Source organism: Chamaea fasciata, unplaced genomic scaffold (genome assembly GCF_029207755.1).
Source record: "Chamaea fasciata isolate MVZ Bird 193981 ecotype frontalis unplaced genomic scaffold, bChaFas1.0.hap1 SCAF_6, whole genome shotgun sequence".
Classification (NCBI taxonomy): domain Eukaryota; kingdom Metazoa; phylum Chordata; class Aves; order Passeriformes; family Sylviidae; genus Chamaea; species Chamaea fasciata.
Window position 1 is genome coordinate 40,783,553 of NW_027094091.1, and position 12,499 is coordinate 40,796,051.

The 12,499-nt window shown below is 36.4% G+C and overlaps 1 protein-coding gene across 4 annotated transcripts in view; it reads right to left on the reverse strand.

Annotated features, from left to right (window-relative positions):
- Positions 1-57: 57 nt before the first annotated feature.
- The window catches only part of RXFP1 (relaxin family peptide receptor 1), a 50,116-nt gene continuing 37,674 nt past the window's right edge, over positions 58-12,499 (reverse strand). The window contains exons 9-20 of one of the 4 annotated variants that reach the window (XR_010721462.1): positions 12,364-12,435; positions 11,531-11,605; positions 11,180-11,251; positions 10,191-10,262; positions 9,379-9,450; positions 8,900-8,971; positions 6,842-6,913; positions 6,378-6,607; positions 4,732-5,142; positions 4,001-4,219; positions 1,481-1,935; positions 58-310 (exon numbers count right to left, since the gene is read on the reverse strand). Coding sequence is in view for 3 of the 4 variants with exons in the window: in XM_066186061.1 (XP_066042158.1) it covers positions 1,634-1,935; positions 4,001-4,219; positions 4,732-5,142; positions 6,378-6,607; positions 6,842-6,913; positions 8,900-8,971; positions 9,379-9,450; positions 10,191-10,262; positions 11,180-11,251; positions 11,531-11,605; positions 12,364-12,435 (1,669 nt within the window). In the remaining variant the exon portion in view is untranslated. Of the gene's footprint in view, positions 1,936-4,000; positions 4,220-4,731; positions 5,143-6,377; positions 6,608-6,841; positions 6,914-8,899; positions 8,972-9,378; positions 9,451-10,190; positions 10,263-11,179; positions 11,252-11,530; positions 11,606-12,363; positions 12,436-12,499 lie in introns of all 4 variants that reach the window. The other 3 variants (XM_066186063.1, XM_066186062.1, XM_066186061.1) reach the window with 3 other exon arrangements.

Genomic DNA, 12,499 nt, shown 5'->3' on the forward strand with positions numbered 1-12,499 from the left:
CCCCACAACCCAAAATATTGCTAAACAGCTTCAAAAAGAAGTCGTTTTGTTCAGCAGATAATATTTTATTTCAGTAGAACATACAGTAGGGGAAACAAGATGCGTAACAATCTTCAGTTTCAAGATAATCCAAAGTTCTGTAAACAATTGAAGTGTGAGTCACACTTTTTCAAAATTCTCCTTCTTATACTGTTAAGAAGTTAAGTGCAAACATTGGAATTATCTTTTGACTTAAAGCAGTTTCAAATCAATGCAAAAAAAAGCTTTTTTTACCTTTTTGGGCTTCTAGGCCATCAGACTGAATACGGTACTGAAAGAAGAAGGGAAGTTGTAATAATTCATAATAGAAAAGATTCTCTTCAGTAACAATGTGTGAAGGAACTGCCTCTAGGGAACCATTTCAGATGGGATATTTTTTATTTTACCCTTATAATTCTGGGAAGTAAAATAATGCTTCAAAAAGTGCTGAATGGCTTGAATGGCAGTGGTCTTTAAATTACTTCGTAATGTGTCCAGTCATGTACAAAGTGATTAAAATGTAGATGTCATGACAGCCATTAAGACTGATAATTTTCTATTTGGCCATCTCCCTTGTACACAGAGAGACATCTTAAGACTGGAATTCCTTGAAGTCTGCAAGCTGTGGTGAGCTACTTTTGGTAGCGTGTTAAGAAAAGTGAAGAAAAGAACAGCAGCAAGATGCTGGGATTACTCAGTCCAGTCTTTCCAGAATAAGAAGGGGGAACTGCCAGCAGTTAAAGCTGGGGGACACTCTCTTGGGAAAAAAAAACCAAAAAAAACAAAACAAAACAAACCCAGACCTCTCCTTTTTATTTTTTTCTTCACCACAGTTCTGGTTCTGCCTGAATTAGAATCTCAAAGATCATCTAGTCCCAGCCTCTCCCTGCCATGGGCAGGGACACCTCCCAGTAGACCAGGCTGATCAAGGCCTTGTCCAACCTGGCGACTGTATTAGAACTATCATTACAACTTCACTATTGCCTTTACGTGAGTGAAATAGTCTGGAAATTTATAAAATTAATATTATTTTCACTTGTTTAGCTTTCCCAAATATAGTTAACTGACCTAATTATGAAATTTAAATGTTTTTCTTATGGCTATTGCTCTTTAAAGCTTTTTAAGAGATGATGCAGCCTAAATAGAGCCAGTCAGAAACTTTTTAGGAGGAGAAAATGCATTTCTTAATGAGGAAACCAATTGAATCTTTAAAAAAATCAGCTGTTGAAATGGGAACTTAAAAGAAAAAATACACACACACACACACACACGCACTTCCCCATAAATAGACAATTTTGAGACATTCTGCTTTCAGGGTGAGATGCTTTGAATGACAATTCTTTTTTTTCCCCCCACACTCTTGACTTGTTATCAACCACAAACAACTGATATCTCATTCTGATCTAGGATGAATTGTCAAAATGTCAGGTACTTCTGTGAGATGGTAAAATGCCAGTTCTACCTGCAAACAGACACATGGCTCCCTCTTCTTCCCGCAATGGTTCACGTGAGCCCTGATGTCACACCTCCCTCATTTTCCTCATGGCTGTAAAGCAGCAAGCCCACAGATGTGAAGGTAACAGTGCTGATGTCACCGTGAGGATCCAAAATGTAATTACGTGTATGAATTTAGTCTTGTTGACTGTGTAGTCACTGAAGCATCAGAAGAGTCTGTACAAAGCACAGGCTTCGTAACCTTGGGTGTGATTTCATGCACTGGCCACATCTCTACCCAAATGAATGACGGACCGTACGGTTTCTGGCTGCCTTTACCTCGTTTGGATCTTCTTTGTCTGTAGTTGTACCAAACCTGATGAATCATTTCTTTGAAAGGTCGTGTAGTCAAAGTGTAGAGAAGAGGGTTCAAAGCACTATTTATTGGCAGTATAAAAATCACCACCCAAGAAGTTATGGTACCTTAGGGAGGGAAAAAGAAAGGCAGCTGTAATATGCATCCCAGTGTTTGCTCCCCTTAGTTTGCGTAAGCACTTGATGCCAATGCAGCACTGCTTCCTGGTGAGAGGGGGAGGTCATGTGCTCTCAGGTTGAGATCCTGGCACAACAGGTGCTTTTCTTTTTCTTCTTTCTGTTACACCTGCACTGCCTCTTATCTCCCTCTGTTTGCAGTACTCCCTGCAAAAGCTGACATTTTTTATTCTCCCAGAAGTTCCATTTATCCTTCTTTTCTCTGCCATAACTTCCTATTTTCCCCAACAGACTTCTTGTTCTGGCTGAGCCCCTTTTTCTTGCCCCAAAACCTTTTGTTTCTGCTTTGCTCCTTATCTTTTCCTGTGATCCCTGTTCCCCATCCTCTTCCTAGGACTGATGATATGTAGTCCGAATGATGCCCCTGATGTTCTGTCTTCCTGCAAAACTATCCACCATTCCCTGTATCCCCAAAGAGCCTGTTTTTCTCTTCTGCACCAGAACTTCTCCATTCCACCCCCTGAAAAAGAGGATTGTATACATCCTCCTTATTTCCTTCTTTTCCTGTTGGTAAGAATTTCTCTGTTCATTGTCTGCCTATGTCAGCCTGTGCATTTTTGCAACATCCCTTTCTCATCCTTTACTGTTTGGGAGATAAGTTACTGAGGGGCAGCTGGAGAAGGGACAGGATTAAAGTGCTGAAAGATGTCAGTGGGTGCCCTCTGTTGCGTTGTTTGACTTATAAAACTTGTAGAACTGTTCAAAGAGGCACAAGAAACTTATTTGATTCTCTCCATACGGGACACCACCCCCATGGCCCTCTCCAGTTTTACAACTTTGTTGCAACATCAAGACATTCCTGTTGACAACCCATCACATTGGCTACAGTTTTGGAAACAAGCAGCTGCTTAGTTCTAAAACTGTCACAATGTATCACTGACAAAAAACAAATGCTACCAAATGAGGTTTACAATTTGTGTCAATTCGGACAGTAAGCTGTCATGTCTTGAGTTTCATGAAATGAGTAATTACTGCTTAATCTGATTCATCTACCACAGAATATTAATTTGCTGAACCCAAGATCAACCTGTGATTCTGCAAAATTTCTTCAAGGTTTCTTGACTTATAATACTGCTGCTTCCAGTTTTCACAATATTTTCTTTCAAATATCGTAGGTGGTTTGATAGCTTTTTGAAGAGGAATTTTAAAAGATTTAAAATAACTGAATATTTGACATAATCAACGTAACTTCCAGACATTTGAGATGCAAGTCCAAATTTTGAAAATCTCAACTCCCAGCCCTCCTGGTCAGCACAAAAGGAAAAATAGTCTGATCTAAAACATTTTCTTGCCAATGTAACCTTGTGACATACATTTGTACACTGAGTCTGAATCTGTTTTTGCTGATTGTTCTGTTCATGCTCACATGTCCTTTCTAACAGGGTGTACAAGTCCCCCACAAAGAGGCTTTTTTCTGGCATCTATTGGTATTGCAAAGGGAAGGAAAAAATTAAGGTGCAATTTTAGTCTTTCAGGTTACACTATTTTTACATCGGAATAAATTCACAGCATGAAGGTAAGCAGAGCTTTATGTAACTTAATGAGTTGAACTATAAATACCAGCTTGTAAAATGAAGTTATTTTAGAATAATTTACATTATTAAATCAAGATAGAAAATATTACATTGTCCTGAGACATTTAGGCAACAGAACCAGCAAAATCCTAAGATGAGAAAAGCCAACGCAAATCAGCCTTGATTTTCAAATATATTTTGTAGACTTTATAGATATTATATGCAGACAGACTTGAATGATTTGAATTTTGGAGGTTTTTATTTAACTCAAAGGTGGCTAATCTTTCATGATTATAGTAGTAGAGTTCAATTAAATAGCAAAAGTATATAGTTCATTATATTGTGTGTACAGCTATATAGATGTAGAACATGAAGTTAATTGCAGCAATACAGCTCATTTGATTGAATTATTTTTCTTATGGAGTAGACGAAACATTTCATGCAGGCACTGTTGAAATAGCCACATAAAAGAAAGGACATACCTGGTATTTCTACTCGAAGTAAAGAAAGGAGTTTCAAAATAAAAATAGGTATCCAACATAGTGCATCAGTAAACACAATGAAGAAAAAACGTTTAGCAAGGATCATCTCTTTTTTAATATGATTCCGAATTTCAGTAGCCATAATAGCTGTCTGGTGAACACTGTAGAACATGCTCCCATAGGAAAACACAATGATGATAAAAGCAGCCAAGTTTACACCTGTTTAAAAGTTAAAATTAATTGTACCTTAAAATCATAATGGCAATTCTACATCACCTATTTGCAGTCTGGGTAATAAAGAAGAATTTTTAATCTAAACTGCTAGTCCCATGGAATTAAGTGGCCAAAAAATCTGAGTCTGTCCTCATCTGAAGACTGAATTTTTGCCTCTACTCAGGTATTCATTTTATTCACTGATAACTGGCAAATAGCTACCATCTGATTAAAATTAAATAGTTCTTCTCTGACCTTACTATTGCTCTACTTCTCTAGCATAGTCTATTAATTCAAGAATATAATGGTCAATAATTTCTACTTTCTCAGCCCTTCATTCATTTTAAGATAGGTAGGTACACATGTAATACAGTAAAGCATTTATATTGGAAATAGTCTTTAAACATTTCCTGGACCATCTAAATCCAAGGAGGTGTGAACATCAGCGCTATCTTATTTGTTTGAAAGTGTGGTTCCTTTGCAGCTCTAGTAATACATAAAGAAGAAATGCAACTTACCTAAGAAAATCACAACAGAGTAAATCTGACTTCCTGAACTTTCTGATTGTTCTGAGTGAAGAGGAAAACAGACGCCATTGGTGCCATAGTAGTTCCTGAAAAATTCCCTATTGCTCAGTGGGATAAAAGCAACAGCAAACCCAATTATCCAGATAAGAACCAAAATGGAAATTGTCCTGCATTTTCTGGGCTTCAAACACCTAAAAGGATAAACTATGCAGATGTATTTTTCCAAAGTCAGGTAAGTCAACAGTAAGACTGACACCTCTGTAGACAGAATAGCCAGCGATCCAACCAACTGACAGTGTATACTGTCCATCCACAACTGAGCGTGCTTGTTGTATTCTCCACGATATTTAAGATCAAAAGCTCCAATCACAAATAAATATATTCCCATCAGACAGTCAGCACCTGTGGGCACAGTGCTTAACATCATTATTTACACATCTGAATTTCCCACTCTCTATATGTATATTGGAAAACAGCCACACACACACACACACACACACACATATAAATACATGTAAGTATCTATTTACAATTTAGTTAATACATAGATATAAAATCAATATTGCATCTGGAATGTTATTATGAACTACAATTAAGGAAGTATAATTTTATATTACTTTTTCATTTTTTTTGTTTTCCTTTTCATTTGGACTCTCAGGCCATGTTTCATACTTGCTTCCATTTTTTAAAGCTCTGGTAAAATTGATTTGCAAATAGAAATATATGCTACTGTATTTATAGAAATATACTTCCAACCATTTTTTATTAGGTCTTATTTCTTTATTTCTGTATTAACATTTGGCTTAAGATAATTTTCTTCAAGTAGGCCATCTCTGCTTGATTTGAAGTTTATTTTTTTCCACCTTATGCTGGTTCAAAACTTATGTGCATAGTCTTCTAAGACTAGTTAGGGGAGATGACCTGTCAACATAGAACTAAAGGCTTCTTGGGCATTTTGTAAAAAATTTTGCATAGTATTCAGTATTCAGATTGTTTCTAGGGGAAAAACCAAGTTTCAAAATCACTGACATGCTGTATTTAGAAATGTTGCAACAATTTTATATAATGTTGACAACTACCTTTCAAAACGCATCTAATTGCATTTGTGCAATCCTTATAGACTCTCCTGTATTGAGAGACTCAGGATTGTAGTGATTGTACTGCCAAGTAGTTCATCCATAAACTTGTCTTGCTTTCAGGACTAAAATAAAAAAGACCACCCCAATTCCTAATACTGGGGAGCTAGGATAGATTAATTTTCTATATTTGCATAAACAACCTTATGCTTGTGCAAAGAATAAAATATTTGAACACAATAATTACGTGCAGAAATCACTCTTTACTGAGAAATGCATAGTAAAATATAGATTTGTATATTTGAAATATTGGAAATTTATTTCTTCTTGCTGAAGAAAGTGGCATGAAAATCACACATGAAACCTTTGGAATGTCCCAGCTGGCAAAGGCAGCACTTAATGACACCTCCCGGTATATAAGCCACGGCATTTTGTGGGCTTTTTTGCCAAATTACGAAAGTAGAGTTAATCCAATGCTGGAAATATGTCACTACAATATAATAAAAAATATCATACATGCTACAAGCAGACTAAAAAATACTGTAGATATGGATTACTCACAGCAGAGAGACATTATGGAGATGGCATGCAGCTTGTTCTCTGATCTGATGTAAGGCCTCATGCAGATAACAAAAATGTTCCCAAAGCAGGTAATGGCAGATACAACCCAGACAAACACTCTTTGTATGATGCTAGCTAAAAGATTCTCGAGGGAGGAGATCCCATCAGTGTTGGGTTTGCAGCTGCGCACATGAGGAGCATATCCACAGTACTGGAATTTCTTGAAATATCTGGTTGTGAGAAACAGATGAGAAATCATTCTAGATTGGTTGTCAAAATATCACAACTATCTAGTAACAACTCAGAAAACATAATCTGAAAGAAGAAAAATAAATTAAAAATTGTCAAAATTCAACAACTGCTCATGTGCTGCTTTTCATGCACCTTTGTTTTCAATTATCCAGTATTCCATAATTGTAAAATTCAGGCCAAAGAAAGCAAACTTTCTAAAATAATCTACTTACATGTGGGAAAGGTTTCTCAGGGGTCTGAACATTCTCCTCTGGATGTTAGCAATTTCAATGCCCTCCAAGCTGCTGTAAAAATATATTCTCAGTAAAAGGCCACTGAAACTTGGTAGTAAAAAAACAATTTTTATGAGCATTTAGTTGTGATTTTATGACTATAGGAAACCAGAGAAGAACTTTAATTGCATCTAATCTGTCAACCTTTTCAAACTTGACCAAAAAGTCTACATTAAATCTGAAGTGGAATAAAAAGGAATTGCAAATAATTTTGATGAACTCACTGTTCTTCAAGATTCATGAAGAAAACATTTAGTGCTGCTCTCAGTCATGAGAATTCATGAATGTCTGCTTAACATGTCATCCTTTCAAAGTGCTATTCTACTGATGTTCTTTCATCATCTCTGGGAAAATAACAACTTGTTCTAGTACTAATATTTTTACACATCTCTTTCTTTTATCCCAGGGTGTGCTTTACTGGACAAACAAACCAACCCAAGAGCTCAGTCTTCATTTCATCAAAAACAGCAGGAAACTGGGACACAGAACACAGCATGTAAGGAAAAGAATGCTGGCTTTTTTGTGACACACAGGTGGGATTCCTTATTTTAAAGTTTATTTTATATATATATGAAAGCAGAAATATCTTTTCCCCTGCAGTGCTAGATCCATAAAATTTAACTCTGTAAGATGTTCTTTTAGAACTTCAGGTTCTGTATTCTTCCATCCCATTCTCTGGTTAGATGTGCAACTGGTATGGGGTCTTCGGATCTCCTTGTGGGGGGACTTATTTGGATTTATTTTTCAAAGATTTGAAGGTAATATTCATGTGGGTTCTGAACACATTTAGGCAAAAATGGAGAAAAGTAGACTTACTGGTTAGTTGATGTGGATTGGTGGGCAGTTTTGCTGGCAGACATGAGAAAACCCCGACATGGAAGTGTGCTACTTTTATTTAAGTCCTGCTAGCAGTCCTAGGGAGTGCTTTCTCCAACTATTTTTACTATTTCAAACAGATGAAGAGGGAACTGGTGTCCTACAAACTGCCAAAATACAATTGCCTATCGATCTATCTCAAGATTTAACATTTTTAACTAAAAAAGTGGAAGGCCATGATCACTGAGTTGTATGAGTTCTTTGGTGTTAAATAATAGGTAAAAGGATAAAATCATACTGTAGCTTGACTGTTAAGCAGGTAATTGGTTATTATTTCCTGTGCTCAGCTGCTTATTTTCATGAGACTTATACAGATTTAGTATTTTCCGTTCATTAGACATTTACCAAATCTAGTAGAATTTGGCCAGGGGATTCCAGTCACTATGAGGGAGTGGAACAACACTCTAAGAGGGACTGGTCAGATCAACAAAGTATGTATACTGCTGGCTACAGCTCACACATAATCATATCAAGTCAAATCATAAACTCCTATTCCACTTCTGTCCAAGCAAACATCTGTTTTTTAATCTCCACACCCATTTTGAATTGGGTCTGTTGTAATAGGACAAGGGGTAATGGTTTTAAACTAAAAAATAGTAGATTTAGACTAGATACCAGGAAGAATTTTTTTTTTTTTTAATAGGTGGTGAAACACCTGGAATAGGTGGTCTAGAGAGGTGACGGATACGCCATCCCGGGGAACATTCCTGGTCAGGCTGGACAGAGCTCTGAGCAACCAGATCTAGTTGAAGCTCATTGCAGTGGAGTTGAACTAGAGGACTTTTAAGGGTCATTTCCGAAACAAATTATTTTTTGATTTTGAAATTACCGTGCTATACACCAAGGGGGTTACTTCAGGTGTGAAGTGACCAGTGAAGATGTACTTAAATCTACTGCAGGATAATTTCAGATTTGCAAGGATGTTGCTGCACTATCTCAGAACTTTAGGAAGAGCTCTGCTGGCAGGATTCAAGTTAGAGCTGCTGTGTTAGTGCACATATGAAAACTCTCCCTAAATTCTTCAGGGCCAATCTTTTACAAAACATATTCTGGATCATGTCCTACTGATGGAGATGCATAATCACAAAGAGAATAGACAAATTATAAAAACTTGATACTTACAGGGATTTGAGTTTAATTAGAAAATCAAACTGGTCTATTTGTATTTTCTTGATGGGGTTGTAAGAAAGATTCCTGTAAAGACAACAAAAATAGGTTTGGCTACATTCCTTACACCTTGTTCTAAAAACAAAGTCGATCTACTTTTACAGTTTAATCCTGGTATCATGTTAAGTGTTCCCATGCAATTATTAATTTCTCATGATGTAGCTAGCATAGCTCATCTTGTATGTACTAACAAGATCTAGAAAAAGGTAGAGTTTGAACGTTCTGTCTTTTGGGAAACGAAAATGCACGTCTTTTACAAAATTATTCTGGACAAACTGCCAGATATAATTGCTTTAGGTGCATTTTTTAGGAAGAACCTAAATGATGCATCCAAACAAATGTGCTCTTCTCTTTCCTGACACATATGACTGAAAGCATCATATCAAATGAGGAATATACAGTTATGTATAATAATAAAAACCAAGAATTCTTACAGTTGTGAGAGCTCCTTTAGTTCCTTAAATATATATGGTGGAAGCGATTCAATCTTGTTGTTAGCCAAATCTCTGCAGAAACACACAGATTACAGTAAGTTCTTACTACACGCAGTAATTTTGCTGAATAGTTTTACAGTTTCAATATCCATAATTTTATTTGCTACATAAGATATTAATTATTCTCTAGGTTATCAGAAATCTGGACTGTAAAAGAATCATGTTAAAACAAGGTGGGAAGCTAGATCTATCAGATCTTGCTTTGTCTCTTTAGTTCAGACATACCATTAGATACATAATTTATTGTTATTTTATTTCCAACAAATAGAAAGTAAAATAGCATTATTTTGGCTTGTAGAAGCTTAGAAATTAATTAAACATATTGTTTCATGATGGCACATGGGCTAAACAGCACACATTTACTTTGCTTTTTTATCTCTACCTTTCCCCTTACACTCATTGTGCAAAAGTCCTAATAACAGGGGAATAAAGGTCTCAGTCCAACAAAAACTGTCAAACTGGTCTAAAAGACTCTGAAGACACACATGCACCTGGATTGTAGTGATACAAGAATAATTAATACTATTCTATTCAGGGAACATAATTTGAGAAAAACCCCAATATGATTTATACAGATGATGTATTTTATTGATTACTTCTTTCCTGTTCAATATATATTCTAAAAAAATACCCTAAGGAAGGATGCCATCTCCAGAGCATGTTATATGAAATAGAATTAATGATGAATGATATTTCTAATATAGATGACAAAACGGTGTGACTTGTACAAATAAAAGAAGAAATCTACTCACAATTCATCTAACATCTGGAGAGAAGAAAAGCTGTTTTCATTTAGGGAGCTGATTTTATTTCGTCTCATCACCCTGAAAGAATAAAACAAACTTATGTTGCTTCTTCTTGGTGTCTATTTGATTTTGGACATAAGGTTTTATAAACTATAAAAGTTCTCTGTTCTCTTCTTCTTCAAATATTTGCCCAATTTAGTTACCACACTAATTGCGTCTAGAAGTTTAGCATTTTGTCCTTTGGTAAATAACTTTTTTTGCCTATATATCCCATATGTGCATGTACTTCTGCATATATATATACACACACATACACCCATGAAAATTGACTGAGGGCAGGAGGAGGATTAAGTGGGCTGGAAGGCTTAGGACCTAATCATGTCTCAGACACAGGTACATGGTTATGCAACTTTTCACTCACTCTTATTTCACCTCCACTGAGCTTATTCGTTGAATGAACTACCTGGATTTTAAAAATTACGAGAAAGCCAAGAACATGGGTACTGCAGAAGAGTTAAAAATTGAAAGTGACACTCACTGAGTGGAGCCTATTGTTCTACCAAAAAGTAGAAGGGATTTTCTGAAGATGGTTACATCATAATTGAAGAAACTTTGGAGAAAATTCTAAAATTGATGAGCCAGCCAACCCACCAGCCAATCAAAATAAGCAACAAACTATAGATTTTGTATTTGTTCTCATTATGAAATCTTTCACTCCAATAAAAAGGTTATAATGAAAATTTCTAAATCGTAGTATTAGTCTAAGTCTCTTAAGTGAAGTCGAGTTATATATTTCAATGCTGAACTTTGCTGTAAAATATAAACAGTGGATATTCTGTGTGGTGCTCACTTCAAACCAAACATTTTAATTTTATATCCTCAAGAGATAAATAACCATAATACTCAGGAAATTTTTATATTAGTTGTAATGAATCACTTGACTGTACAGCATAAGCACATCTCACTCTGGCTAGCTAGCATATTCAATTACTTACAGTACAGTTAGAGTGCTGCAGGAGATGAAAGTGGCATTTTTCACGTGATGGATATGGTTGCCTTCAAGGTCTCTGAGATATAAAAGAATCTCATCAATCATTGAAAATAAACTCAGGCACTTATTCTAAGGTAATTGAAGAAAAATACTACCAAAACTTAAATACACAGAGGAGAATGGGAGGCAGACATATAATACTTCTGAACACTTAACTGATGACTCCAGGCCATCAGCTCTGCAGTGACCCAGCAGGCACTCTGCAAAATCCAGCACCCCATAATAAAAAGTCGCTTTGAAGTGCCATACAAATACAACAAAATAATATCTTTCCAGTGAAATAAGGTAGACTTACAGCCAGTTTAATCTTGGCATATATTGGCACAGAGGTTTATCAGGCAAACGAGCAAGAGAATTATTCATCATCTCTCTAAAGAAAAAGAGGAATAGCACAGCTGATCATATTTGCACAGTTACATTATAGAAAAAGTTCATGCCTCTTATGTACTTCTGAAAAAAAATTTCCAATCTTGAAAAATTTTGAAAGTAGTATTACATTCTTCCACGTATTTTCCCTGTGGCATTCTGTGCCAGTATTTTATACTTAGCTTGCTAATGACCAGGTAAAGGAAAGATGTTCACTCCACTTCACTGCTCTTAAAATGAAATGTAGGAATCCAATAAAAATGTACTATTCAGTCAGAACATGTCACTTCTGTGGATGATGAAGGAAGTGGGATATGGAGGGAGATGTCCCTCCGGGATTGAGGGTAAGAGGGCTCCTCATCTTTGGGGCTGGAGAGGGCAGTGGCAGATCATAGACAGGGTCTTGGAGAGGGACATCAGGCTGCTACCAGGGGCAGGAGCTGTGGGACTCCTCCTGTCATACCATGGCTCTGGAGGACACCTGGAATCCAGTGCTGCAACTGCCTCAACCCTGCCCTCCCAGTGACACCTTTCATTATTTTCCCTGCACTCCTCCCTATACTTTTTCAGACACTGCATGTCCACTGCTGCCAAAATCCTCCTACTCCAGCCCATTTTGCCTGGGGTAAGGCAAAGCTGCAGGTGTACTGCCAGCACTCTGGGGTGACAAGCACAGTCCTTGGAAAAAGGTTTTTAAATGCATATGCCCTTCCTATTCTGTTCTTTTAAATAACACCTTTTTAAATATTTTTTTGTACTTACAGAAGAATAAGGGATTTGAGTCCATAGAATGTTAATGGATAGATTCGATTTATTCTGTTGTTTTCAATTATCCTATGAATTACAGCAAAATATATATCAGATTGATAATTGACTTCCATCTTAAATTGAAGAGATA